This window comes from Gorilla gorilla, chromosome 2 (genome assembly GCF_029281585.2).
Source record: "Gorilla gorilla gorilla isolate KB3781 chromosome 2, NHGRI_mGorGor1-v2.1_pri, whole genome shotgun sequence".
Taxonomy (NCBI): domain Eukaryota; kingdom Metazoa; phylum Chordata; class Mammalia; order Primates; family Hominidae; genus Gorilla; species Gorilla gorilla.
The window spans coordinates 147,811,728-147,838,824 of NC_086017.1; the positions used below are offsets into that span (position 1 = coordinate 147,811,728).

General features: G+C 38.1%; 1 protein-coding gene across 3 annotated transcripts in view; it reads right to left on the reverse strand.

Annotated features, from left to right (window-relative positions):
* STAG1 (STAG1 cohesin complex component) overlaps positions 1-27,097 on the reverse strand; it is a 413,034-nt gene that overhangs the window by 289,375 nt on the left and 96,562 nt on the right. For all 3 annotated transcript variants that reach the window (XM_055382952.2, XM_055382953.2, XM_055382954.2), the window contains one exon: positions 2,453-2,564. In XM_055382952.2, coding sequence (XP_055238927.2) covers positions 2,453-2,481 — 29 coding nt within the window. In that variant the 5' untranslated portion in view covers positions 2,482-2,564. The remainder of the gene's footprint in view (positions 1-2,452; positions 2,565-27,097) is intronic.

The following is a 27,097-nucleotide window of genomic DNA, read 5'->3' on the forward strand; positions in this document are numbered from 1 at the left end:
TTCCTCCCTACTCACAGTTTATCTCATGTCACTCTCCATCCCCAGTGCTAGAGAAAAAAAAGGGGTGGGGGGAGGCTTTATTTCAGGCCTTCAAACATATCTCAGGGTCCTTGCATGACATAATCTCAGTCTGGGCCTAATAGCCTGCTCCCTTCTTCTTCTCCTAAACCCCACTTCAGACCTCAGTTCAACTGTCTCTTCCTTAGAAAAGTAGACTAAACAAAGGCATGTGTTAAAATTCTCATAATACCTCCTACTTTTCCTTCACAGCACCAATGATAGTTTAGAACTATGTATTTGTGATTATTTGATTTATATCTAACTTTACAAGCTTCATTGCAACAAGTCTGCTCTACATGTTATATCTACCCAGAACCTAGTAGGCTTCCCGGAATATAAAATGTAGTAAATGATAATGTTTTGACAATGCTTAATAGTAAATAGCACTAAGGTGACAAATCCATCAGCAATTACAATATCTAAGTAAGCCAAGAAATAATAAGGATAATCACTAGAGTGGTCTTTATAGTGTCTACATTTTAAAACCAAAATTGGACATCTCAATTTAACCAAGAGTACCGTCTTCGGCTGACAGATCTAAACCAGAGCTCATTTACCCAGCGCCCAGATCACCACTGTCCAGCAGCCACAGATATATTACAGATTTACATTCTTTTGAAAAAAATTCACTCACAAAGCATGATATATTATATATAATGTCAATACAAATTCATGTAATACAACTTCAATTTAAATATAACCTCTGTTTCATATTTTATCAAAGAGCTATTAAAGGCCTGCCTAATACCCAACAGTGTCCTAGCAGCAGGACATACAAAAATAAGGCACACAATGCAGTTTAGGAGATGGGTCAGAAAAAATAAGAGACAATTATAAAATGTTACATTAAGTACTTTTCTGGAGGCATAAGACCTGAGCTAAGACTTAAATAGATAGTGGCTTGGCCAGGTAAGGGCAGAAGTGTGTAAGTACAAAGAAAAGAAAGAAAATACTATAAGGGGCCCTCCAAACTTAAATATCATATAAATATGGTATTTATACCATATTTATATATGTTCATATATTTATATATATGATATCATGCTCAGGTACAGGGGTAAAAAAGAAATAAGTAGGCAGAAATAAATTTTATCTCCCATATGTCGGGGAAAGGACAGGAGGACAGTACTGATGGTTTTTCAAGCGGTTTAAAGAAATTTGGATAGCTCTGTGTCTTAGAATGCTGGAAGGGAAAAAAAGAAGGCCAAGAGATCAATCAGAGGTTCTCTCTTGAAAATAAGGTATGTAAATGAACTGAGTAGTAATAATATATAAATAACTGCTTAAAGTGCTCATCACTTTTATTATATCTAAACCATTGTTATACAGAATCAAAGTATGCAGATTCCCGACTTGCATCATGATAAAAGCTATGAAAGGAATAATATCTGCCATTCCTGTGATCACATTTCCCAGAATAAGTCCCAATTCTAAATCTGGCCAGGCACAGTGACTCATGCATGTAATCCCGGCACTTTGGGAGGCTGAGGCAGGCAGACCACCTGAGGTCAGGAGTTCGAGACCAGCCTGGCCAACATAGTGAAACCCGTCTCTACTAAAAATACAAAAATTAGCCGGGCATGGTGGCACGTGCCTATAATCCCAGCTACTCAGGAGGTCGAGGCAGGAGAATCGCTTGAACCTGGAAGGCAGAGGTAGCAGTGAGCCGAGATCGCACCACTGCATTCCAGCATGGGCAACAGTGGAAAATTCCATCTCAAAAGAAAATAAAAATAAAAGTAAGTCCCAATTCTAAATCTGTCCTTAACTCCAACAAATCTAATGGGATGCCATCAAAAATGTCAACTGGTGTATCCCTTAGATTTCTTCTGGTAGCCGGAACACCTCAACAATCTCAATCTAAGGAAAAAGAAAGAATCATAATAAAAGAGCTGGAAGTGAGCAGGGAGGGGGTAGAGAAGGGGTAGAGAAAGAGTATGGTATAAGATAGGTGACACCAAACTATTTTTTGTAAACGGCCAGACTAAATATTTTAGGCTTTCCACGCAATACTATCACTGTCACAACTTGTAATACAAAGTAGTCATAAACAGCATGTAAAGGAATGAGTATGGCTCTCATCCAAAATTTTATTTTGCAAAAAGAGACAACATGCCATATTTGGCCCATGGGCCACAGTTTGCTGACTCCTGATATACAACATTAACATCTTTTTTGTTGAATATCAGAAAACATGTTGACAGTTCAATAGCAAAAGCCATGAATGGATATGGTAATTACACACCCTACTACTACTTACACTGCAAACATACTGTCCCAATATCAAAGAACATATTTGAAATGTATCATCAAAGAGAGCATTTTGATAAAGAAATAAGTTGTCCAAAATTTTCCTTAAAAATATAAAAAAAAAGAAAATTACAATACTTACTGTAACACTGGTAATTCTGAAGTAATCATTGCTGGAGAGGTCCTTTCACAATGCAGCAAAATAATCAAGTGCTGTACAACTCAAAACTTTTACAATAACCTCAAAGGCAATCCTGTCAATTAAAAAAAAGAAATTATTTTAAAATAAAATGAGGATGACAAAATTCATAAACTACAATCAATCCACACCATTACCAGTGATCACACTACTTGGCATTTACCCAAATGAGCAGAAAACCAATGTCCACAGATGTTTGTAGCAGTTTTATTCATAACTGCCAAAACTTGGAAGCAACTAAGATGTTCTCACTAAGTAAATGAATAAATAAACTACGCACATCCTCACAATGAAATATTATTTGGCATTAAAATTAGCTTGAGAGCCTTGAAAAGGCATGAAAGAACCTTAAATACATATTAAAAGAAGCCAATCTGAAAAGGATACATACTGCATGATTCCAACCATATGACATTTTGGAAAAGGAAAAACTATGGAGCCAGTAAAAGAATCGGTGGTTACCAAGGATTTAGTGGGTGGAAGGGATGAACAGGCAGATCACAGAAGATTTTTAGGGCAGTGAAACATGTATGATGGATGTGTCATTACAGATTTGTAAAAACAGCAGGAGTCCAAAAACAGCAAGACACCAACAGCAAGAGTCAACCCTAATTTAAAGTAGCAACTTGGGGTGATAGTGACTTGTCAATATAGGTTGATCAGCTGATAAAAAATGTTCTCTCGTGCAGAATGTTGATAGTACGGTAGGCTGTGCAAGTGTAGGGACAGAGAATATAAGCAAACACTCTTTACTTTTCCTTCAAATTTGCTGTGAACCTACAATGGCTCTAAAAAACATGAAGTCTCATATTTTTCAAAAGCAGGGGTAGTGGGACCTAACAGTCCACACTAGGCCATTATACAGTATCAAATGGAATAACACAGGTATAGTTAGAATTCCAGACAGAAAGACAAAGTACAAGGCAGAACAAATATTTGAAGAGATATAATGGGGAAGAATGTTCAAAAAATCATGTAAGATATCAAAACAGATGTAAGATCAGAGAATTCCCAAGCAGAATACATCAAAATACACAAACTGCTAAAAACCACAGTTAAAGGGAAAATTCAAAAGGAAGCTAAAGAAATAGGATACATACATACAGAAAGACAAAGATCAGTATCAGTCTTCCTAATGGAAACTATGTAAGTTCAAAGACAATGGAGTAACATCTTAAAAGTACTGACAGGGGGGAAAAAAAAAGTCAACCCTGAATTACACACCAAGTGATAATCTTTCAAAAAAATGAAAGGAGTCATACCATGGGAAATCGATGAGTAGAAAACTTTAAGAATAAGCCTCTCCAGTGAAACAACACTTGGGTTGACAAAAACTGAAATCAACTTTTACAGAATTCCTGAATCTAATAAAACTTACAAAGAGAGGGGTGCTTAACAAAGAAAGAAGCTGCAAAATTTGGTGAGAAGGCACTATAGCGTCTTTTGCTTACTTGCCTACCATCGCCCATTCCCCAACTCAACAGTGTCAATGCGGACAGCAGATCAAACTCTTGGTGCAACTTGCTGGTACCTGTGGGAGCAATACCAACCTCCTTCTCAAAAATGATAGCTGTGCATTTTGAAGAGATTCCCAGCTGGCATCTGTTGAAAGGATTTAAATATATATACTACACATAAGCTCTCTGGGGTAAGAGACAGCATACAAGACAAGCAGCAATATGTAAAGCCTCAGAATAAAGAGTCTAAGGAGGAAAATATGTTACGGACTAAGGGCTTTCAAAGACTCCCACATATTCTGGGGAATTCAAGGTGCTACACGCATGCCCAAGGCTAAAAGCATGGTCAGAGGAGGCCTGAGAGAAGCATAGGCTTGCACCTATAATTGATCTTTGAGCTCTGTGCAAGCAGAAGATGAAGACTAAGGCCGAGCTGCAAATGACCAGGCTATTTATTGCAAAAATACTTCAGTAAAGAACCTATCTGCAAATACCCACAGAGGGTTTTTCCCTCTTTTGGGTGCCAATTCTTTAGGTAAATCTATCAGGTTACTGGTTTGACCACCAAGATGAAAAATGTCAGTGTCCACACAGGACAATAAAGACAGTCTTGGCAAAAGTAGTTTGGGAGGGGGGGAAATCACTAAATAAACAGATGACTATAGCTTTTAACAGTCAGTAAAATCAAACAGGGCATGGGGGAGGTGAAAGGATGATTCCCAGAGTGAAAACATTTTAATATTCAAAATGTCCATTTTTTTAATGTTAATGTTTGAATTTGTCCATCAGGCTTTCCAGTTTCGGCCAGAAAGTACCCCCCCGCCCCAAAATAAAAATTAAAAAATGTGATCATTGAAGTAAAAAAGGCAGTAGGATGACATAACTAAAGTGCTGAAAGAAAAACCATCAAAAAAGAACTATATAACTAGTAAAACTATCCCTCAAGGGAGAAATTAAGACATTCATAGAAAAATAACAGCAGAAGGAATTTGTCCCTAGACATGCCCTACAAGAAATGCTAAAGGGAGTTCAGACATGGTGGCTCACGCCTGTAATCCCAGCACTTTGGAGGCTGAGGCAGGTGGATCACTTGAGGTCAGGAGCTCCAGATCACCCTGGCCATCATGGTGAAACCCCATCTCCACTAAAAATACAAAAATTGGCCAGGTGTGGTGGCAGGTGCCTGCAATCCCAGCTACTTGGGAGGCTGGGACAGGACAATCACTTGAACTCGGAAGGCAGAGGTTGCAGTGAGCTAAGATTGCGCCACTGCACTCCAACCTGGACAACAGAGCAAAAGTCTCCATATCAAAAAAAAAAAAAAAAAAGGCGGGGGGTGCAGGGGCACAGATATTACAGGCCAAGGCAAGAGGATCACTGGTGAGGGCCAGGAGTTCGAGACCAGCCCAGGAAGAATATAGAGAGACTCCATCTCTACAAAAAAATTTAAAAACTGGCCAGGCACAGTAGCCCACGCTTATAATCCCAGCACTTTGGGAGGCTGAGGCGGGCGAATCACTTGAGGTCAAGAGTTTAAGACCAGACTGGCCAACATGGTGAAACCCTGTCTCTACTTAAAAAAAAAAAAAAAATTAGCCAGGCATGGTGGCAGGCACCTGAAGTCCCAGCTACTCAGGAGGCTGAGGCAAGAGAATCACTTGAACCCAGGAGGCGGAGGTTGCAGTGAGCCAAGATCGTACCACTGCACTCCAGTCTCGGTGACAGAGTGAGACCTTGTTTCAAAAAATAATAAATAAATAAACATAAAAAAAATTTTAAAAAGGAAAAAACAAAATTTTAAAACTAACCAGGTGTGGTGGCACACACCTGTGGTTCCAGCTACTCTATTCGAGAGGCTGAGATAGGAGGATCACTTGAGCCTAGGAGGTTGAGGCTACAGTGAGCCATGACTGGGTCACTACACTCCAGCCTGGGGTGACAGAGACCCTGTTTCAGCCCCCAAAACAAACAAACAAACAAACAAAAAACCAGGGCACCATATAATGGGGGGGTCCCCAATTCATTTCATTACAAAGATATAAAAAAATCATAAAGTTATACACCCTTAACAACAGAATCTCAAAATTTTTTTTTAAAACCAGAGAAATTAGAATACTTTGAGATAAATGAAACAAAAACACAATATATCAAAATGTATGGGATGCAGCAAAAGCAGTGCTCAGAGGAAAATACAGTTGTAAAAATCAAGCTTTTAGGGAGAAAAAAAAAAAAAAGCTCAAATAAATGACCTAATTCTACAACTGAAGAAAAAAAAATACAAAGGGCAAAATAAGCCCAAAGGCAGCAAACTGAAGAAATAATTAGTGCACAGATAAACTATATTGAGATTAGAAAAACAATACAATCAATAAAACCACAAGTTTGTTGTTGGAAAAGGTAAAAAAAATTGACATATCTTTAAATAAAATGACTTTTGAAAAAAAGAGAGAAGGGGGAAAAGAATACGGTAAACAACATATGCCCACAAATTTAGTAACATATTAAATGGACAAATTCCTAGAAATGCACAAATCGTCAAAACTGGCTCAAAAAACACAAAAAATGTGAAAAGAACTATAACGAGACACTGAATCAGTTATCAAAAATCTCCCCAGGAAGAAAAGCCCAGGACCAGATGGCCTTACTGCTTAATTATACCAAACATGGTTTAAAAAGAATTAACATCAATCTTCCAAAAAAGAGACAAGAAGGAACTACTTTTGAATTCATTCTGTGAGGCATTTCTGTAACACCAAACTACACAAAAACACTACAAGAAAATTACACATCAATATCTCTAATAAACATATATGTGAAAATCCTCAACAGAAACATCAGCAAATCAAAACACACAATGTGTAAAAAGAATTTTACATGAAGACCAAGTGGGATTTATCTCAGTCATGCAAGGCTGGTTCAACATTCAAAAATCAATTAATATAATACATCATATCAAGAGCCAAAAAAGAAAAACTACATGATCATACCAAAAGACAAAGGAAAAGCACTTGACAAAATCCAACACCCATTCATAATAAATACTCTCAGTAAATGAGAAATATAGGGGAACATTCTCAACTCGATAAAGAATATCTCCAAACGCTGCAGCTAACATCACATGTAATGGAGAGAAACTCAAAGCTTTTCCGGTTAAACCAGGAAAAAAGTTAGGATGCTATTCTCAACCACTCCTTTTTCACATCATACTGGAAATCCTGGCTAATGCGACAAGAGAAAGAAAATAAACAAAAGGTACATAGCTTGGGAAAGAAGAAATAAAACTTTATTTCCAGATGACAAAACTGTCTATATAGAAAATCTGAAAGAACTGACAAAGGCAAAATAATAAAACAACTCTTGGAACTAATAAGCTATTATAGCAAGGTTTCAAGATACAAGGCTAATACATAAAAGTCAATCACTTTGCTGTAGACGATGAACAAATATAATTTTAAATGAAAAACAGTATCATTTGCATTCGTATCAATGAATTAAATTCTTAGGTGTAAATCCAACAAAATACATAGAATCTATATAAGAAAAACAATAAAACTGTAATGTAAGAAATCCAGAGGCCAGGAACCATGGCTCACGCCTGTAATCCCAGCACTTTGGGAAGCTGAGGCAGGTGTATCACCTGAGGTCAGGAGTTCAAGACCAGACTGGCCAACATGGTGAAACCCCATCTCTACTAAAAATACAAAAATTAGCCAGCCATGGTGGTACGCGCCTGTAATCCCAGCTACTCGAGAGGCTGAGGCAGGAGAATCACTTGAACCCAGAAGGCAGAGATTGCAGTGAGCCGAGACCATGCCATTGCTCTCCAGCCTGGGCACCAAGAAAGAAACTCTGTCTCAAAAAAAAAAAAGAAAAGAAAAGAATCTCTTAGCAATGTATACACACACAGACATACAACGCAGGTGGTGGTAGTGGGGTGCCACATGATTTGCTAAGCAAATCAAAAATTATAATTATGACAATGATGTTATTTGTGAAGCCACTTTTCAACAGTTTCTGTAAGTGGTACTCCATCTACATAGAAGAGATAGACTCATTTACTATTTTTAATGGAATTTAACTATTTTACTCATGTTTATATCAAATTAAGTATATTAACGGAAAACTTCTTATCGAATATAACATACATGAATATATACTAAGTCTTAACGTCAACCATAGGTTCTTGGAAACTAAGAGTTAAAGCAAAATGACACGTAACAAAACCAATTTTAGCATAGGCTAACTGATATAAACAATAGTTAAGTTCCTACAGCATACTTCTGGTCACAAAAAAATCAGCAAACTTCTAAACAAACACCAAAACATTTAAAATATTAAACACTAAAATAAATGTTAAGCTTTACATATATTTAAGAAAGATTAATTTTAACAAGTCAGATAATTATTTACCCAATTATCCCAGCTCAGAATCGCAGGTGGCCAGAGCCTATCCCAGCAGCTCAGGGAGCAAGGTAGAACAAACCCTGGACAGGTCACCATTCCATCACACAGGGCACTCACATACATACCTAAACGACTCATACTAGGACAATTTAGACATGTCAATTAACAGGCACATGCACATATCTGGTATGTGGGAGAAAACCAGAGTACCCAAAGAAAAGAAATCCACACAGACATGGGGAAAATGTGCAAACTCCAAACAACGGCCCCAGCAAGCAATCTATTTTTCTTTCCCTCATCAACATTATAACAAAATGATATTTGACAGCCTACTGTATACTTAAATTCTCTGTAGTATAAAGGTTTAAGTAGCAATCAAGAAAATAAAGTTCCAAACTCTTTTCCCAGTAAAATTTAGCCTGTGAGACAGATTTTGTAGCTCTTTTAGTGAACAAAAAGAATGCCAAAAATAAAATTGGATTTTCCAAGTTGCACAGCAATTCACACGAAAAGATAAATAAGTAGGAAACATTAAGACTCAAGAAAGAGAGGAGTAATAAATCTTTTGAAAATATCAGCCTAGAAACTCTCAAACATTAAGCAGACAGAAGGATATTTTAAGCCAAAACTGAATGATGTGCTTAATGGGATAGTGATGAAGTTCACTGGCAACAGCAGGTTAGATCATTATTCTGCTCTTTCTCTCTGAATGTTGTACTGTAAAAGACTATTTTTAAAATATCTTGGTAACATAAACCTTAAAATCAAAAGAAATGTAAGAGTAATTTAAGAGTTTCGGTTCTGGGGCTCAATTACCTGAGTTCTTATACCAGGTATTCTACTTTCTAGCTTTGTAACTCACTATGCCTAAGTATTCTCATACATCAAACTGGAATAAAAAAAGAACCCATATAGCATACAGTTATTGTGGTAAGTGACTGGAAGAGTACCTGGAACTCTAGAATGAATATTAATTCATAGCTACAGGAGGAAGACAAAAGCATAAAGGAATGTAAGTTTCATGAGGGAAGGTATTGTTTGTCCTTTTTGTTCACTTCTATATATGTGTGAACACATTTTTTTTTTTTTTTTTTTTTTTTTAAGATGGGAGGTCTTGCTTTGTAGCCCAGGTTAGAGTGCAGTGGAGCAATTCATAGCTCCCTGCAGCCTCCAACTCCTGGGCCCAAGTGATCCTGGCCACAGCCTCCAAGTCCTGGACCCAAGTGATCCTGGCCTCAGCCTCCCAAGTAGCTGGGACTAAGTACACGCCACTATGCCTGGCTAATTTTTTAAAAACTTTTTGTAGAAACAGGGTCTCACTTTGTTACCCAGGCTGCATTTTTTTTTTTTTTTTTTGAGACAGAGTTTTGCTCTTGTTGCCCAAGCTGGAGTGCAATGGCGCGATCTCAGATCTCAGCTCACTGTAATCTCCGCCTCCCAGATTCAAGCGATTCTCCTGCCTCAGCCTCCCAAGTAGCTGGGATTACAATTACCCACCACCACACCTGGCTAATTTTTTGTATTTTTAGTAGAGAAAGGGTTTCACCATATTTGTCAGGCTGGTCTCAAACTCCTGACCTCAGGTGATCTGCCTGCCTCAGCCTCCCAAAGTGCTGGGATTACAGGCATGAGCCACCACGTCCAACCTCACTTCTATATTCTTAATGCTTGAAACCTAGTAAACAGTTGTTGAATTAAAAATATGTGTGTGTATATGTGTTTATGGATATACTTATTTTTAAGGAGAGTACACAAAGTTAAAAACAAGGAAAGCTCTTAGAGTTAGCAAACTAATCAAAGTTAGCAGCTTTCTTTTAAAAAACAAAAAAACATGGCTGGGTGCAGTAGCTCATGCCTGAAATCCCAGCACTTTGGGAGGCCTAGGCGGACAGATCACCTGAGGTCAGGAATTCAAGACTAGCCTGGCCAACATGGTGAAAACCCGTCTCTGCTAAAAATACAAAATTAACTGGGCATGGTGGCATGCGCCCGTAATCCTAACTACTCGGGAAGCTGAGGTGGGAGAATTACTTGAACCCACGAGGCGGAGGCTGCAGTGAGCTGGGATCACGCCATTGAACTCCAGCCTGGGCAACAGAGGGAGACTCCGTCCATCTCTAAATAAATAAATAAATGTATGTTATTGATTGGATTGCTCTAAATTTAAGCAGCATTTAAAATGTCACAGTCTTTAAAACAGCTAACAAGTAAAAATGAACCTCAAGACAATTAACTTGCCTTATCCTAAATCACCCTGCACTAAATATATGAGAGAATGCTCACACACACACATACCTTTCTGTCAAAATTACAAGAATTTATGTTCCCATGCATATTATAAGAAAAGTGAGTCTGGGCAACATAAGTAAGACCCCCATCTCAAAAAAAGAAAAAAGGAAAAAAAAAAAAAAAGGCCTTGGAGTCCCAGCTACTCTATTCCAGAAGCTGAAGTGGGAGGGTCACTTGAGGCGAGGAGGTCAAGGATGCAGTGAGCCATGATTGGGTCACTACCTTCCAGCCTGGATGACAGAGCAAGACCCTGTCACCAAAAAGAAAAAAGGAAAGTAAATTATTATGATTTTTTAAAAACTACAATTTTCCCCAAATTCAAATAACCACTATCACTCAACCTCTCTCCAGCTAAAAATTACATGCTTTTAAATATTTTACAAATCAATCTACATACTCATACAAATAAGAATTGTGTGACAACTAATAGCTTCATTAGGAAAAGCATATCACTAGTTTAGTGGCTGTACATAAAGAACAATAAAAATATTCCAAAAATGTCCTCTGGCTTAAGAAAATAAACATCTACTATTAAAGAGATCCTAAAAGAATTAACTAACAGTACTTATGACAAAATTGTCTTTTATAAATACAACAAAACCTTACCAAAATAAGTAAGTTTGTATAACCCCATGATTTTCATACAGAAATCATTTCAAGCGTTCATATAAACAAACATTGGCACTACCACAGCCATAAGAAGAAATTACAACATTTAACAAAAATACACATGGTGTTTTTAATATGGTAAAGAAAGCATCACTGAAGACCAATCTTTCTATTTTCAATTTCCTTTAAACTATGTATGTGTGTGAAAAAGTATACATATATATATTAAACCCACTAAATGAAACTTCCCATAAACACTAAAATTTCTCCCACAATTTATAACTCAAGCTTAAAGGCCTTATCTAATCAACCTCCTTTCCACATAATTACTACAAAAATCACTCACAAAAACCTGTTAAGTTTTTGAAGAAAGAATATGTACCTATTGAGTTTGATGATGCAGTGAAAAATTCTCTGGGACCACAATCCAGAAGAAATGAGTTCTTAATAAATTCTATGGCTAAATGAATGTTTTAAAATGAGGTCCAAATCAAATAAAAGATAACAAGTTGTGGTGGTTCATTATTTTGTTGATTCATTTAGGAAAAGTTATTTTATAACAAAAAATTTCGAACAAATATTGTTTATTGGAAAATAAAGTATCTAATTTTGTGTGGTTACTTTAAATCCAAAGAGAGCTATTTGTGAGTTCTTCTCAAAACTACTGTTCCACCATTAGATAACTTTTTTTTTTTTTTTTTTGAGACGGAGTCTCGCTCTATCGCCCAGGCTGGAGTGCAATGGCGCAAGCTCGGCTCACTGCAACCTCCACCTCCCAAGTTCAAGCAATTCTCCTGCCTCAGCCTCCTGAGTAGTTGGGATTACAGGGGCCCGCCACCATGCCCGGCTAATGTTTGTATTTTTAGTAGAGACAGGGTTTTGCCATGTTGGTCAGGCTGGTCTCCAACTCCTGACTTCAGGCGAACTGCCCACCTCAGCCTCCCAAAGTACTGGGATTACAGGTGTGAGCCACCGCACCTGGCCTGTTTTGTTGTTTTTTTTTTTAGACAAAGTCTTGCTCTGCCACCCAGGTTGGAGTACAGTGGCGCGATTTTGGCTTGCTGCAACCTGTGCCTCCTGGGTTCAAGCAATTCTCCTGCCTCAGCCTCCCGAGTAGTTGGGATTACAGGCGCCCGCCCCAACATGCCCGGCTAATTTTTGTATTTTTAGTAGAGACGAGGTTTTGCCATGTTGGCCAGGCTAGTCTCCAACTCCTGACCTCAGGTGATCCGCCCGCCTTGGCCTCCCAAAGTGCTGGGATTACAGGCGTGAGCCACTGCACCCGGCCCCATTAAATAACATTTTATCTGAAAATCTGAAAGATCTTCCACATCTTGAACACTGCTATAATTAGGAAAAACCTCATGATTTTCATATAAATATGAAACTGTAATGGATCCTAACATAATGAATAGAAGGGCTGTCTAAGAGTTTTTACAGATACAAAGTTGAATGAAAATTGGGGGAGAAGAGAAAGACTCTTCTTCAAGTAGAATAAATAAATATAAACAAAATGACAGAAATACGAAAATCACCATTTGAGGAACATCACAATATTTTTTCAGATGGGAATCAATAATGAATACTAATGGGCAAAAGTACAGTAACTCCAGGAAATCCTTTTTTTAAAAAACGTATTAAAAGAACTTACGCAGAATATCAAAGTATCTCCCCAGAGGAAACTAATTATAAAGAGGAAAATGGTAACGTTATAGTGAAGAAATCCAGCAGACCCCTCCATAACCAACTGATTACAGTTAACACTGCTAATAGTGAGACATATAATAGGGGCCTCCTAATAGGATAAACAAAGGACACAACTATATTTCTTTAGCATTCTTGCCAAAAATGCATAACCTGAATTTAATCACAAGTATAATCAGATAAACCCAAACTGCAGGATATTCTGCAAAATAACTGCCCAGTATTCTTCAAAAGTGTCAAGGTCATGAAACAATAAGGCTAAGGAACTGTCCCTGATTACAGGAGAGGCATAAAAACTAAACTCGTGTGATCATACACTGGATCACGCACCAGAAAGAGGACTTTAGTAGGACAACTGATGACATTTGAGTAAGTTCTACATTTTAATTAATAGTATCATATCAGTGATTTCTTGACAACTACTATGGTTATGTAAGATATTGGCAGTTGGGGAAGCTAGGTGAGGGGTACAGGGTTGAAAACCTCTGTGCTATTTTTGCAACTTTATTAAAGTATGACATTATTTCAGGAGAGAAGGAATAGAACCCAAACTAACTCCCAACTCTACACTAAAATACAACTCAATAAAAGATCTAAGGACATGAAGAAAAAGAGGTGAGGTACTTTACCAAATGACCTTCCAACTTTCTCCCCAAGGTTCAAAACATTTCTTTACTCTTAGTAACACACTTACAAAAGCTCGGCATTAGTGCTATGTAAGTTCCCCCTCCCTACTCCTAGTCAATATGGTGTCTATCTCTTGAAGATCAAAAATTATAACTACTCATTACAAATAAACTGCACTTAAAACTATTTGCATATCCCATAGAGTTCGATGGAACTCTATGGAACACGTACTGTGTAACAGACAGAATTTCTTTTTTTTTTTTTTTTGAGACAGTCTTGCTCTGTCACCCAGACTGGAGTACAGCAGCGCGATCTTGGCTCACTGCAACCTCCGCCTCCTGGGTTCATGCAATTCTCCTGCCTCAGACTCCCAAGTAGCTGGGATTACAGACATGTACCACCACTCCCAGCTAATTTTTATATTTTTAGTGGAGACGGGGTTTCACCATGTTGGTCAGGCTGGTCTCAAACTCCCAAGTGATGCACCCGCCTCGGCCTCCCAACATGCTGGGATCACAAGCGAGAGCCACTGCAACCGGCCCACAATTTCAAGCAACCCTTGATGGACAAAAAAAGAAACTGTCTGATAAAAACCAGATAATTTTGTATGGGAATAATTTCTCCCTTTATCTTTTATTCTTATACTTTGCAATTCCAAGGCTCTTCCCTTGTATTAGTTTCCTAGGGCTGCTGTAACATACAAAAAGCTGGATGGCTTTGAACAACAGAAATTTATTCTCACAGTTCTGGAAGCTAGAAGTCCACAATCAAGGTGTTGGCAGGGCCATGCTCTCCCTGAAACCTCTAGGGGAGGATCCTCCCTGGACTTGTTCCAGCTTCTGGTAACCCCAGATGTTCCTTGGTTTGTTGGAGCATTAAATCTAATCTCTGCCTCCATCTTCACATGGCCATCTTCCCTCTGTGTACCTCTGTGTCATCACACTGTATTCTCTTCCCTGTGTCTGTCTTCTCTTCTTATAAGGACACCAGTCATATTGGATTAGGGCCCACGCTAAATGCCTATGAGCTTGTGTTAACTTGATTACATCTGCAAATATTCTACTTCCAAATAAGGTTGCATTCATAGGTATAGGAATTAAGATTTCAACGTATCTATTCGGGGGACACAAATCACAAATATGACATCTCTCTATTCTATAAAAGCATTGTTTTGAAATTATTTATTCAAGATCATTTTAAGAAATGTTTACGAAGCAACTCCTCTATGCTAGGCACTATTCTAATTAGCTACAAACAATGGTTAATAAATTAGATGAAATTCCTGTATTTAAGAAGTTGCTATTTCTAGTTCATAGAATCAGACAATAAAGAGATAAACATGAGAGTTTCAGATGAGAAATTCTATGAGGTGATAAATTACTTCAAAAGGATGGTCTTATATTTCTAAGGAGGTGACACTTCAGCTAAGACTTGAGGGACATGCAAGTGTAATGACCAAGGCAGGAGGCTGGAGTAGAACAACTATTCTTTTCGTTTGTTTTGAGAAAGAGACTGGCTCTGTTGTCCAGGCTGGAGTGCAACAGTGCAATCTCAGCTCACTGCAACCTCTGCCTCCTAGGCTCAAGCAATCCTCCCACTTCTGCCTCCCAAGTAGCTGGGAGTACAGGCACACACCACCACACCTGGCTAATTTTTGTGTTTTTTGTAGAGATAGGGTTTTGCCATGTTGCCCAAGCTGGTCTCAAACTCCTGAGCTCAAGCGATCCACCTGCCTCAGCCTCCCAAAGTGCTGGGATTATAGGTATGAGCCACTGCGCCAAGCCTGAATGATATTCTTGACAACTGAGGAAAGATGTTTGTTTACTTAATATGACCGTGTAGCAAAGGTATAGACAGTTTACAATTTACTAGACCTACCAACCTTAAAATTATGTGATTCGTAAACAATAATTTTCAAAGAATCATCAATTTTGCACAACAAAGTTCGATACTTAATTTTTTTAATATTACACCCATTTCAATTTTGGCTAAATTTGTACAGACCATAATCATGTTGTGAGCATTTGCTTATCACAAACCTGAAGGACACAGTAAACCACACCAATAACTTAGTGTAGGCTACGTTATGACAATGTACTTTTATAATATGAAACTGTGGTAGTTACTACACAGTAGCATATTTACTATTAAATATTATGCTTCACCACTATAAGAAAATTAATTTCTAGGTGGCGAAAAACTTTGAGGATGGTTCAAGAACTGGAGTATTCCCCCAACAGAAGGTTTTTCAGAATCCCACAGACTGTAAAATTAGGGGAAGAACAAGTTAAGTGAAGTATAAAAGTCTCAGAATAATCATAACCATACACTTTTATCACTGCTCACTGGAGCACCATGCCTGCCAGCTGCCCAAGGCAATCATCTTGATTAAATATACTCCAGGGATGCCTCTGATCAGGTTTCTCCTCTTTATTTCTCTAGTGTTTCCCACTGACAAGCTCACTCTCATCAATGAGATATAAAAAATCCACGGAATTAGTGAGGATGCAAAAACTGTTATACTAAGTACAAAATTCTGGGATATGATTATTGATGTAGGTTAGTATAGCATAACACAATGATCAGATTTAATGCAGGCTGTTATGTGGAATTAACAGTTTACTAGACTCATTTCTTACATCTCAATTCCTACAAACATGCAGTATTTCTGTCATGTACTCTACTTTTATTTTTTGAGACAGGGTTTCACTCTGTCACCAGGCTGGAGTGTGCTGGCAGATCTCAGCATACTGGAACCTCCCCTTCGCGGGCTCAAGCCATCCTCCTACCTCAGCCTCCCCAGTAGCTGGGACTATAGGCACTTGCCACCACGCCCAGCTAATTTTTTGTATTTTTGGTAGAGACACAGGGTTTGGGTTTCGCCATATTGCCCAGGCTGGTGTCAAACTGCTGAATTCAAGCAATCCTCCTACCTCGACCTCCCGAAGTGCCGGGAATACAGGTGTGAATCACCACGCCTGGCCTGTCATGTACTCTTATTAAACATCAGGCTCTCCAGAGAAACAGCAACACCTCTACTGGCTAAATAGTGTATGAGTGATTCTGTATGTAGTTATCTGGGACAATTGATATTTTGCTTTTTAAGTCCCAAAACACTTAAGCATATTGAATGGCAAACCTAAATTATACTCCCCTGATTTCACTGCTCAGAGATACACCTTCTACCTCTGCACCCCAAAAACAGCTATAAGGGGTATCTTTATGCGAGAACTGTGGTTTGACAGAATTGGGTGAAATGCCTGAACATGTGAGAGGTAGGTTTCCTGGTGCTAAACCTGCTTCCTTTCTTCCCCAACTACTCCTTCCTCCATGCTCTATTCTAGGTAAAATGGTAAGTTTCATTGACTTCAGCCCCAACTGCCTCTGCTCATACCACTCTCCATCTCCATTTCACCTCCATCACATCACTCTTCCTCTTCTTCCATACTTCTAGATCTCAGCATTTCAAATGTTACTGGATGAAGTAATAAATCTTTTCTTTAAAAGTATCCTAGAAAATTTACTGTCTATGCTGTTCATAGCAAGTAACTGCTTTATTTTAATTTGCACATGAAAATATTAAGCTTTATGGGTAAACCCAAGGTCTTGGACATCTGTTTACAGAAATATCTCAACTATCTGGAACATAGCTGAAAACTCAGAGAAATAGTCTCCCACACTCTGAGTTCTCTTAGTTACCCATAGTGTCTCTCCCAAACCATTTTCTCTCCTCCATTCGACATATATACCACCCTTTAATCTTCCTTATCAGTGCCATCTACTCACTTTCTGACCACCTACCACTGCTCCTCACATTCACTGAAGGTATCTGCATCTTAGTCTTATTTCTGCCCTGCCCTACCATATGTCCCACAACCACAGGCAATGTCCACTGAAAACCCAAGTCTCAAGATTCCTAGACATTTTCAATTCCAAAGACCTACTTCATGTGCTACACTCCACAGCCCGACACTTTAACCAATATGACCTAATCTTCCAACATTCACAGCTTTCTCATGCTTACACTACCATAGCATCTGCTCCTCAGTTTCATACACACAGTCTAGGGCTTACTCCTTTCACTGTCTACGTGTCTCTTCTTCATCTCATTTCCTTAGTCAATCTACAAATGAATGACTACCTAAACCACTTTCTCACAAACATTCCTCGTAGGCTCAAGCAATCCTCCTGCTTCCACCTCCCAAAGTGCTGGGATTACAGGCATGAGCCACCACGCCTGGCTCAGGTGGAATCTTAATCCCACTAAGCAATCTTTATATTTGTCCGTGGCTCCCTTTCTGATTCTCTTCAACAACTATTTCAAAGTTTTACTAATATTGAGAACCCATCCTAGGGACAACCTCAATACTCTCCAAAGTTCATCCAAAAATAATTAAGTCATTAGTTATGAATTATCGGTTCAACTTTTTATCTCTCCCTCAATCACTCTTTATCCTTCAATACTATCTCAGAAAATAAGGTATCCTTGTGGGATAGATTTTTTAAAGGATATAAAATTACAGCCAGGCAGGAGGAATAATCTCTAGTGTTCCATAGCACTATAGGATGACAGTAGTTAAAAATAATATAGTTTCATAACACCTGTAATCCCAGCACTTTGAGAGGCCGAGGCGGGCAGATCACGAGGTCAGGAGTTCAAGACCAGCCTGGCCAACATGGTGAAACTCCGTCTCCAGTAAAAATACAAAAAGTAGCTGGGCATGGTGGTGCATGCCTGTAATCCCAGCTACTCGGGAGGCTGAGTCAGGAGAATCGCTTGAACTGGGACCCAGGAGGTGGAGGTTGCAGTGAGCCGAGATCACGCCACTGCACTCCAGCCTGGGCAACAGAGCGAGACTCCCATCTCAAAAAAATATATAATAATAATAAAGTTTCAAATAGCTAGGAAGAAAACATTGAATGTTCCCAACACAAAGAAATAATGAATGTTTGAGATGATACACATGCTAATTACTCTGATCTGATCATTATACATTATGTATACTGCAACACCACTATGTACACCTAAATAGGTACAATTGCGTCAATTTTTAAAAAAACTTAAATCAAGTTAAATTTAACCTATTTTTTTAAAAATAAATACCATGCATAAATAATTGTGGCACAGAAAATGAGGTAATAGTGTTCAATATGATTCCAGGATCTGAGAAGTCATGCAGTGCCCAACATACATCCCATTAGTAAATATTGTGGTTATTTAAAAATGAAATAAAAATATCTTTCCTGGCCGGGCATGGTGACTCACGCCTGTAATCCCAGCACTTTGGGAGGCCCAGGCAGGCGATCACCTGAGGTCAGGAGTTTGAGACCAGCCTGACTAACATGGAGAAACCCCGTCTCTACTAAAAATACAAAATTAGCTGGGCATGGCAGTGCTAGCCTGTAATCCCACCTACTCGGGAGGCTGAGGCAGGAGAATCGCTTGAACCCGGGAGGCAGAGGTTGCTGTGAGCCGAGATCGTGCCATTGCACTCCAGCCTGGGCAACAAGAGCGAAACTCGGTCTCCAAGAAGAACAAAAATATTTTTCCTTCAAAAAAAAAATAAGGAAAAAAAGATATTCTTCTTGTTCTTGCTCCCCAAGTCCCCATGTCAACATTTCATTTCCCTACTAGCTCTTTTGCTAAGTCTACAAACCACCCAACTATCCCTTATCACTTAAAACATATAGCCTGTAATTTCGTATACATGTTAGGCACTATACACCTTGTTTTCCTTTGAAGAAAGGCAGTTTATATTCATTGCTTCTACCTTCTCATTTTTCATTCCCTCTCATTTAATAAAGAAAAAAAAACCTTACTATAATCCCAATTCTCCATTGAAAATACTCTTTGGAAAAACAATCACTAGAGAGTATTGTATGATATTAAGAAAGTATTGTTGATGTTTATAGTGCTTCTTAGTTCTTATCTTTTATAGATATATACTACAGTATTTACAGATGAAGACAGATTGTCAGGGATTTGCTTCAAATAAATATAGAATGAGTGGTATACAGATGAAATAATAGTAGAGCCATGAGTTGATAACTATTGAAGCTGGACAGTAAGTATCTAGGGGGTTCATAGAATTCCATCTACTTTTGTATATGCTTTGAATTTCCATTAACAAAAAGATAATAATCCCATAGATCTCCACATTATCCTAGTCTTTTCAACTAGACCATGGTTGTTAACCAGAACAGAAATCATTGAGTCACCTGGGTTTGGGGAGTATTCCCTTCTCCCAAACTCCTCAAACACTCCCCAATCCTTGCTCCTCAAGCACCAGTAAACTGCTTCTACTGATGAAATGTGATGTACCCTTTAGTTATGTTAGGTAGTAAAAAGGTTGTTAACATTAATTTTCAAAGCACCTGATGACTCCAACATCTTTATTTCACATCCTAATTTTACTACTGCTTCCTGTAAAAATTTTCTTAGATGTAACACCGTGACCTTGGTCAGGACATCCCAGAAATTGAGCTTCTTTTCTAACAGTCCTCTACCCTCTCTGTCCTCCAAAACAAGAACCTAATTAAATTTTAAGATTATGTGTTTTATCCAAATTCCTCATTTTATGTAATGAAATCATGCACTCATCCAAGCTAGAAAATAAAAAACCCTGAAATCAGTCGACTTCCCCTTCTACCTACCCTTCTTCTCCTTCTACCATATCCTGACAATTTTACCTGTAAAATGTATGTTAAATCCATCCCTTCCTCTTCCTCTCTAATCTTATACTGTCCTAATAAATAAAGGCCCCTGCTGTCCTGTTGAATATTTCAAGTCTCCTAGTCTTCTTGCTTGCCGCAATTCAATTCTCCACCCTAGAGCCAGACTGATTTATTTAAAATATTTAATCACACCAGCTCCCTATTTAAAATCTTTCAAATAACTCTCTACCACTTCTAGGATAATATTCCAATTCCTAAGCATAGCAAGCAAAAATTTTAAGTTCTGGGTCCTCCCCAGTCTCACCTCCAATCTCTCTCTGACACTGTAATTTACATCTCTGTAATATCAAATTATATACTTGTAGTTCATCCCAAATACCTTTATGGTTCAGACCTCCATGCCTTTGTTTATACTATTTCCTCCCTGAAACATTCTATTCACTATTTTGTTTGTTAATTGAAAGGGTTGTTAATTGAAAGGCCAGGGGCAGTGGTTTGTGCCTGTAATCTCACTTTGGGAGGCTGAGGTGGGCGGATCACCTGAGGTCAGAAGCTCAAAACCAGCCTGGCCAACACGGCAAAACCCCATCTCTACTAAAAACATAAAAACTAGTAGGGCATGGTGGCACGTGCGTAATCCCAGCTACTCTGGAGGCTGAGGCATGAGAACTGCTTGAACCCGGGAGGCGGAGGTTGCAGTGAGTGGAGATGGCGCCACTGTACTCCAGCCTGGGTGAAAGAGTGAGACTCCATCTCAAAAAACAAAAACAAAAACAAAAACAAAAACAAAAAAAAGAAAGGGTCCAGTTTGACTTAATAAATATTTCAATAGGGCAGCCAATGAAATAAATACAGAAAAATGAGTAACTTTTGTTTGTATATTTAAAAAACTAATATAAAATAACAGGCCAAGTGCGGTGGCTTGTGCCTGTAATCCCAGCACTTTGGGAGGATGTGGCAGGAGGATTACTTCAGCCCAGAAATTTGAGAGCAGCTTGGACAACATAGTGAGACCTCGTTTCTGCAGCAAAAAAAAAAAAAGAATTTTTTTGTTTATTTGAGACAGAGTCTCGCTCTGTCACCCGGGCTGGACTGCAGTGGCACAATCTCAGTTCACTGCAATCTCCACCTCCCAGGTTCAAGCAATTCTCCTGTCTCAGCCTCCTGAGTAGCTGGGACTACAGGCACATGCCACCAAGCCTGGCTAATTTTTTGTATTTTTAATAGAGAGGGGGTTTCACCGTGTCAGCCAGGATGGTCTTAATCTCCTGACCTCGTGATCCACCCACCTAGGCCTCCCAAAGTGCTGGGATTACAGGCGTGAGCCATCTCGCCCAGCCAAAAAAAATTTTTGTAAAGTTAGTTAGGCAAGGTGGCATGTGCCTGTAGCCCTGGCTACTCTGGAGGCTGAGGTGAGAGGATGGCTGAAGCCCAGGCAGTCGAGGCTGCAGTGAGCTATGGTTGCGCAACTGCACTCCAGCCTGGGTGACAACGTGAGACCCTGTCAAGAAAAAAAAAAAGAGAGAGAGACAGGAAAAATAATAATAGAAATAAACATTCCATTCATAATAACAATATAAAAATAAAATGTATCAACTTATCAAAATATACAGAATAAATACGAAGAAAATAGTCATTTTTAAAGATTGACTAATGATTATTTCTAAACAGTGAAATTAAGGGCAACTTTTATTCTTGGCTTTTGCATCTCCATACATACTACAAGTATTACATATGCAATAAAAAAGAAAGATTTTTAAAATCTGGATAGATCTAAATAACTAGTTAGTAACACACTGCTAAAAAGTTACAAATGCCTATCTCTACATATACACACCTCCCAGGGCCTACCCAAATTGTAAAAGGCCTTCAGTGTTAGTCCAAGGAACTTAAGATTTCATTTTGTCTAATGAAGCTATCTATATAAATGTTAATTTGAGGCACAGTGGTGGAAAGGACAGAGGGATTACAGCCTAGCTATAAGGCAAACAAGTATAAAGCTCTTATGATAGTACTGTGAGGAGATATTATGGGACTTAATCATGAATCTAGCAGCAGGTAAGCAACAATGAGCTCAAGAAAAAATAAACTGGTAGCCCTGAGCAGTTGAACTGAATGCGGTGGCCTAAAAAAGTGCCATTAAGAGAGATTTATTTCAAAGTATACACACAAGAGAATGGTGGTAGAATTAAAAAAAAAAAAAAAAAAAAAAACAAGGAAGATGCAGCACTGGGGAGAAAAGCACTCCCCACAGGGATAAAGGGTAAAGATAATGGGCTCAGTTTTAGAAGAAAGGGAAGATGACAATGGATCGTTCTGTCAGAAATATCCAATGCAGAGATATAATATTAAAGTATCATGTGCTGGGCACTGTGGCTCACACCTGTAATCCTAGCACTTTGGGAGGCCAAGGCAGGAGGATTTCTTGAAGCCAGGAGTTCAAGACCAGCATGGGCAATGCAGTGAGCTCTCGTCTCTACAAAAAATAAACAAAATTATCCCACTGTAGTGGTGCCTGCCTGTAACTCTTGATACTTCAGAGGCTGAGGTGGGAGGACTGCTTGAGCCCGGGAAGTCAAAGCTGCAGTGAGCTAAGATTATGTCACTGTACTCCAGCCTCAGTGAAAGAGCAAGACCCTATCTCACCAAAAATTAAAAAAAAAAAAAAAAAAAAAAAAAAAAAAAGAATCATGTAAAGTAGATTAGATTCAACAGAAACAGACTCTGATCTTGGCTGTAATATTTACTAACTTGTAAATATTTACTATCTTGTAAATATTAAAATATTAAAAATCTTGTAAATATTAAAAAGTTAGTAAATATTTACAAGTTAGTAAATATTTTTGTAGTAAAATTTTGTAGCAAAATTGATCTTGGCTTTAATATTTACTAACTTGACTTTAATTTACTAACTAATTTCTCATGCTAGATCAGTATATATTTCCAACTTTCTCTCTCTCACGGCAGAAGATATAAACCAATAGTCTTATGCAGACCACCTATACAGAGATGATCATATGTAGACTACCAACAGAAAAGAGCTCAACGTACCTTAAGAAGGGGAGGAAACTTGGAACCCTGCCAAATTATCAAGCCTACACCTCAGTGCCATATCTCCAACGGCCCCTGAGATACTTCCATGACATCCTAAGCTCTGTGAAAACCAAGGCAGGGGGTGGGGAGGCACACACACAGTGAATAATATTTATGATCACCTACAATTTTAGCATGTCAGGGGAAGAGGTAACACCTGAAGTCAGGTGAGTGATTCAGAATGAAGGAAAAAGGATAAGTGTGCCCTTGGTTCAACCAGGAAAACATCACTGAAGAAAGTAGAAAGATCACAGGAAAGTCTCAGAAGAAAGTTTCAGGAGCTAAGGCCTTCTTGTGCATAAAAGCAATAAAAGATTTCACAAAGGAAAAAAGTAAATGTGTTTTCACAAAAATTAAAACCTTTCACATCAAAACAAACAAGTTAAAAGTATACCACAAATAACAGCTGCAAGTCATAACTTATACAATTCTGAGAGGAGGAAAAATTGTTAAAAGACAAATATACTCACAGAGGAAAAAGGGCTAACGCACTTGTAGAAAAATTCTCAATATAACTAGGAAATACAAAACATCACTTCATTGCTGATTTAAATTGCATTTTTTTGATCAACAATGAAGTTAAGCATTTTTGCCTCAAGAACACATTTTAAGTGATAATACTCAGGCAGGATAAACTAAGACTGACATCCTCCTATATTGTTTGGTGTTACTTCATCTTAAGAAACTTGAAACTCATTCCATAAAGTTCAGAACATTACAAAGACGCCTATTATCACTGCTACTGTTTAATAAAATAGTAAAGGTTCTGGCCAATGTTATAAGAGAGGTAGAGACAGACACATAAAAATTAGAAAGGAAGAGACCAGATCATCGACAAAGAAAAACAACCAGAATCTACAAATTATTAGACTCAAGTTCTAGTAAGTTTAGTTGAGCACAAGTGCCAGATAAAAGGTAACAGAAAAAATCTGTTAACATCTCCCTCCGATAGCAATAACCAATCAGAAATTAAAATAAAGTCCATTGAAAATGGCAACAAAAACAATACCTCTAGAACAGGGTTTCTCAACCTCGGCATTATTGACATTTTTAGCCAGATAACTACTTGTTGTGGAGACTAGCCTGTTGATGCTACTAGATAAAGTAGCATCCTCCTAAACTGTGACAACCAAAAATGTCTCCACACATTGCCAAATGTCCCACGGAGGAAATAAGGATGGGAGACACTGCCCCTAGTTAAGAACTAGCAGCTGGACGCAGTGGTTCACGCCTGTAATCCCAGCACTTTGGGAGGCTGAGGCAGGCAATCACCTGAGGTCAGGAGTTTGAGACCAGCCTGATGAACATGGAGAAACCCTGTCTCTACTAAAAATACAAAATTTGCCAGGTGTGGTGGTGTATGTCTGTAATCCCAGCTACTCGGGAGGCTGAGGCAGGAGAATAGCTTGAACCCAGGAGGCAGAAGTTGCGGTGAGCCGAGATCGTGCTGTTGCACTCCAGCCTGGGCAACAAGAGCAAAACTCCATCTCAAAAAAAAGAAAAGCAAAGCAAAGAAAAAAGAACTAGCAATTGAGAATAATGAGTACTATGCAGAAAAAAAGGAAATTTGATTGTATTAAAATCTGTTAAAAGTTTTGAGCAATAGACAGCCATTACATTCTTTTGGATGGGGCAACTTAACTTGATTTCTCCAAAATTTATCAATTCAAATATGAAATTCAGATGAAAATTCCAGTTTTTTCTAATTTTTTAACACTAACCCATTTATATAACATTTATTGTGTGCCAGCCACTATTCTAAACACTATACACATATTTACTAATTAATCCTCACCAAAAGGGTAGGAACTACTCTTAACCCCATTTTACAAATTATAAAAATGTGGCATTGAGTGGTTGGCCCACTGTAGCACAGTTACTAAATGACAGATTCAACCCCAAGCTGACTGGGTCCAGAGTACATGCTCTTAACTTTGCTGACAAAACACTGAAAAATACAACCCAAAAAAGTTGTCAAACTGAATCCAGAGCATATAAAAGGATTATACACCATGACCAAGTGCATTTATTCCTGGAACGCAAGGATGGTTCAATATACAAAAACTAATCAATGTAATATACCACATTAACAGAATGAAGAAAATAAAATCACATGATCATCTCAATGCAGAAAAGGTATGAGAGAATTCAATACCCCTGCATAACAAGAACACTAAGCAAACTAGCAACATAAGGGAATTTTCTCAATATAATAAAGATGATATATGAAAAACACACAGAAAACATCAAACTCAATTCTGAAAGACTGAAAGCTCTTCATCTAAGATCAGGAACATAAGAAGAATGCCTGCTTTTACCACTTCTATTTAAAATAGTACTGAAGTCCTAATCAGAGCAATTAGGCAAGAAAAAGAAATTAAAATAAAAGCATCCAAATTGAAAGGAAAGAAGTAAAATTGTTTCTGTTCAGACAACATAATCCTGTATGTAGAAAACCCTGAAGATTTCACACATAAAAGCTTTAGAATAAACAAATAAAGCCAAGTAGCAGGATACAAAGTCAACACACATAAAAAAAATCAGTTGCATTTCTATACACTAACAATGAACAATCTGAAAAAAAATTACAAAAACGGTTCCATTTATAACAGCATCTAAAGTAGTGAAATGTTAATGAATAACTTAACCAACAAGGTGAAAGACTTGTAGTACACTGAAAACATGGATGAAAGAAATTAAAGACACAAATAAGTAAAAACACATCCCATGTTTACGGATTGGGAGACAATCTTTTTAAATGTATCAATACTACCAAAAGCAGTCTACAGATTCAATGCAATCCCTTTCAAAATAACAACAGTATTTTTTGCAGAAATAGAAAAACTCATCCTAAAATTTATATGGAATCTCAAGGGATCCAAATAGCCAAAACAATCTTGAATTTCAGGAACAAGATACTGAATCTTGAAGAACAAAGCTGGAAGACTCACACTTCCTACTTCCAAAACTTACCTCAAAACTACAGTAATTAAAACTGTGTGGCACTGCCATACAAATATATTGACCAATGGAATAGAAAAGAGAGCCCACAAATAAGCCCTTGCATGCATGGTAACATGATCTACAAGAAAGTTGCCAAGACTATTAATGGGGAAAGGACAGTCGTTTCAACACATAGTAATGGAAAAACTGGGTAGCCACATGCAAATCTGGACCCTTATTTAACACTAAATACAAAAGTTAACTCAAATGGATCAAAGACCTAAATGTATGACCTAAAATTATAAAACTCTTACAGAAAAAACATGAGACAAAACTTTCACAGCATTAGGTTTGGCAATGATTTCTCAGAACAACATCGGCACAGACAACAAAAGAAAAACAGGAAAACTGGACTTCACAAAAATTTTAAACTTTGTGCATCAAGAAACAAATCCAACAGGGTAAAAAGTCAACCCACAGAACAGGAGAAAACCTTTGCCAAGTATACATGTGATAAGAGATTAATATCCAGAAGAACTTCTACAACTCAACAACATAAAAACAAATAACCTGATTCACAAATGGGCAAAGAGATTGAATAGACATTCTCCAAAGAAAATACACGAATGGCCAGTAAGCACGTGAAAAGATGCTCAATATCATTAGTAATTAGGTAAATGCAAATCAAAACCACAGTAAGATAACACTCATCATCCATTAGGATGGCTACAATAAAAAAATCCAGAAAGTAGGCTGGGTGCTGTGGCTTATGCATGTGGCTTATGCA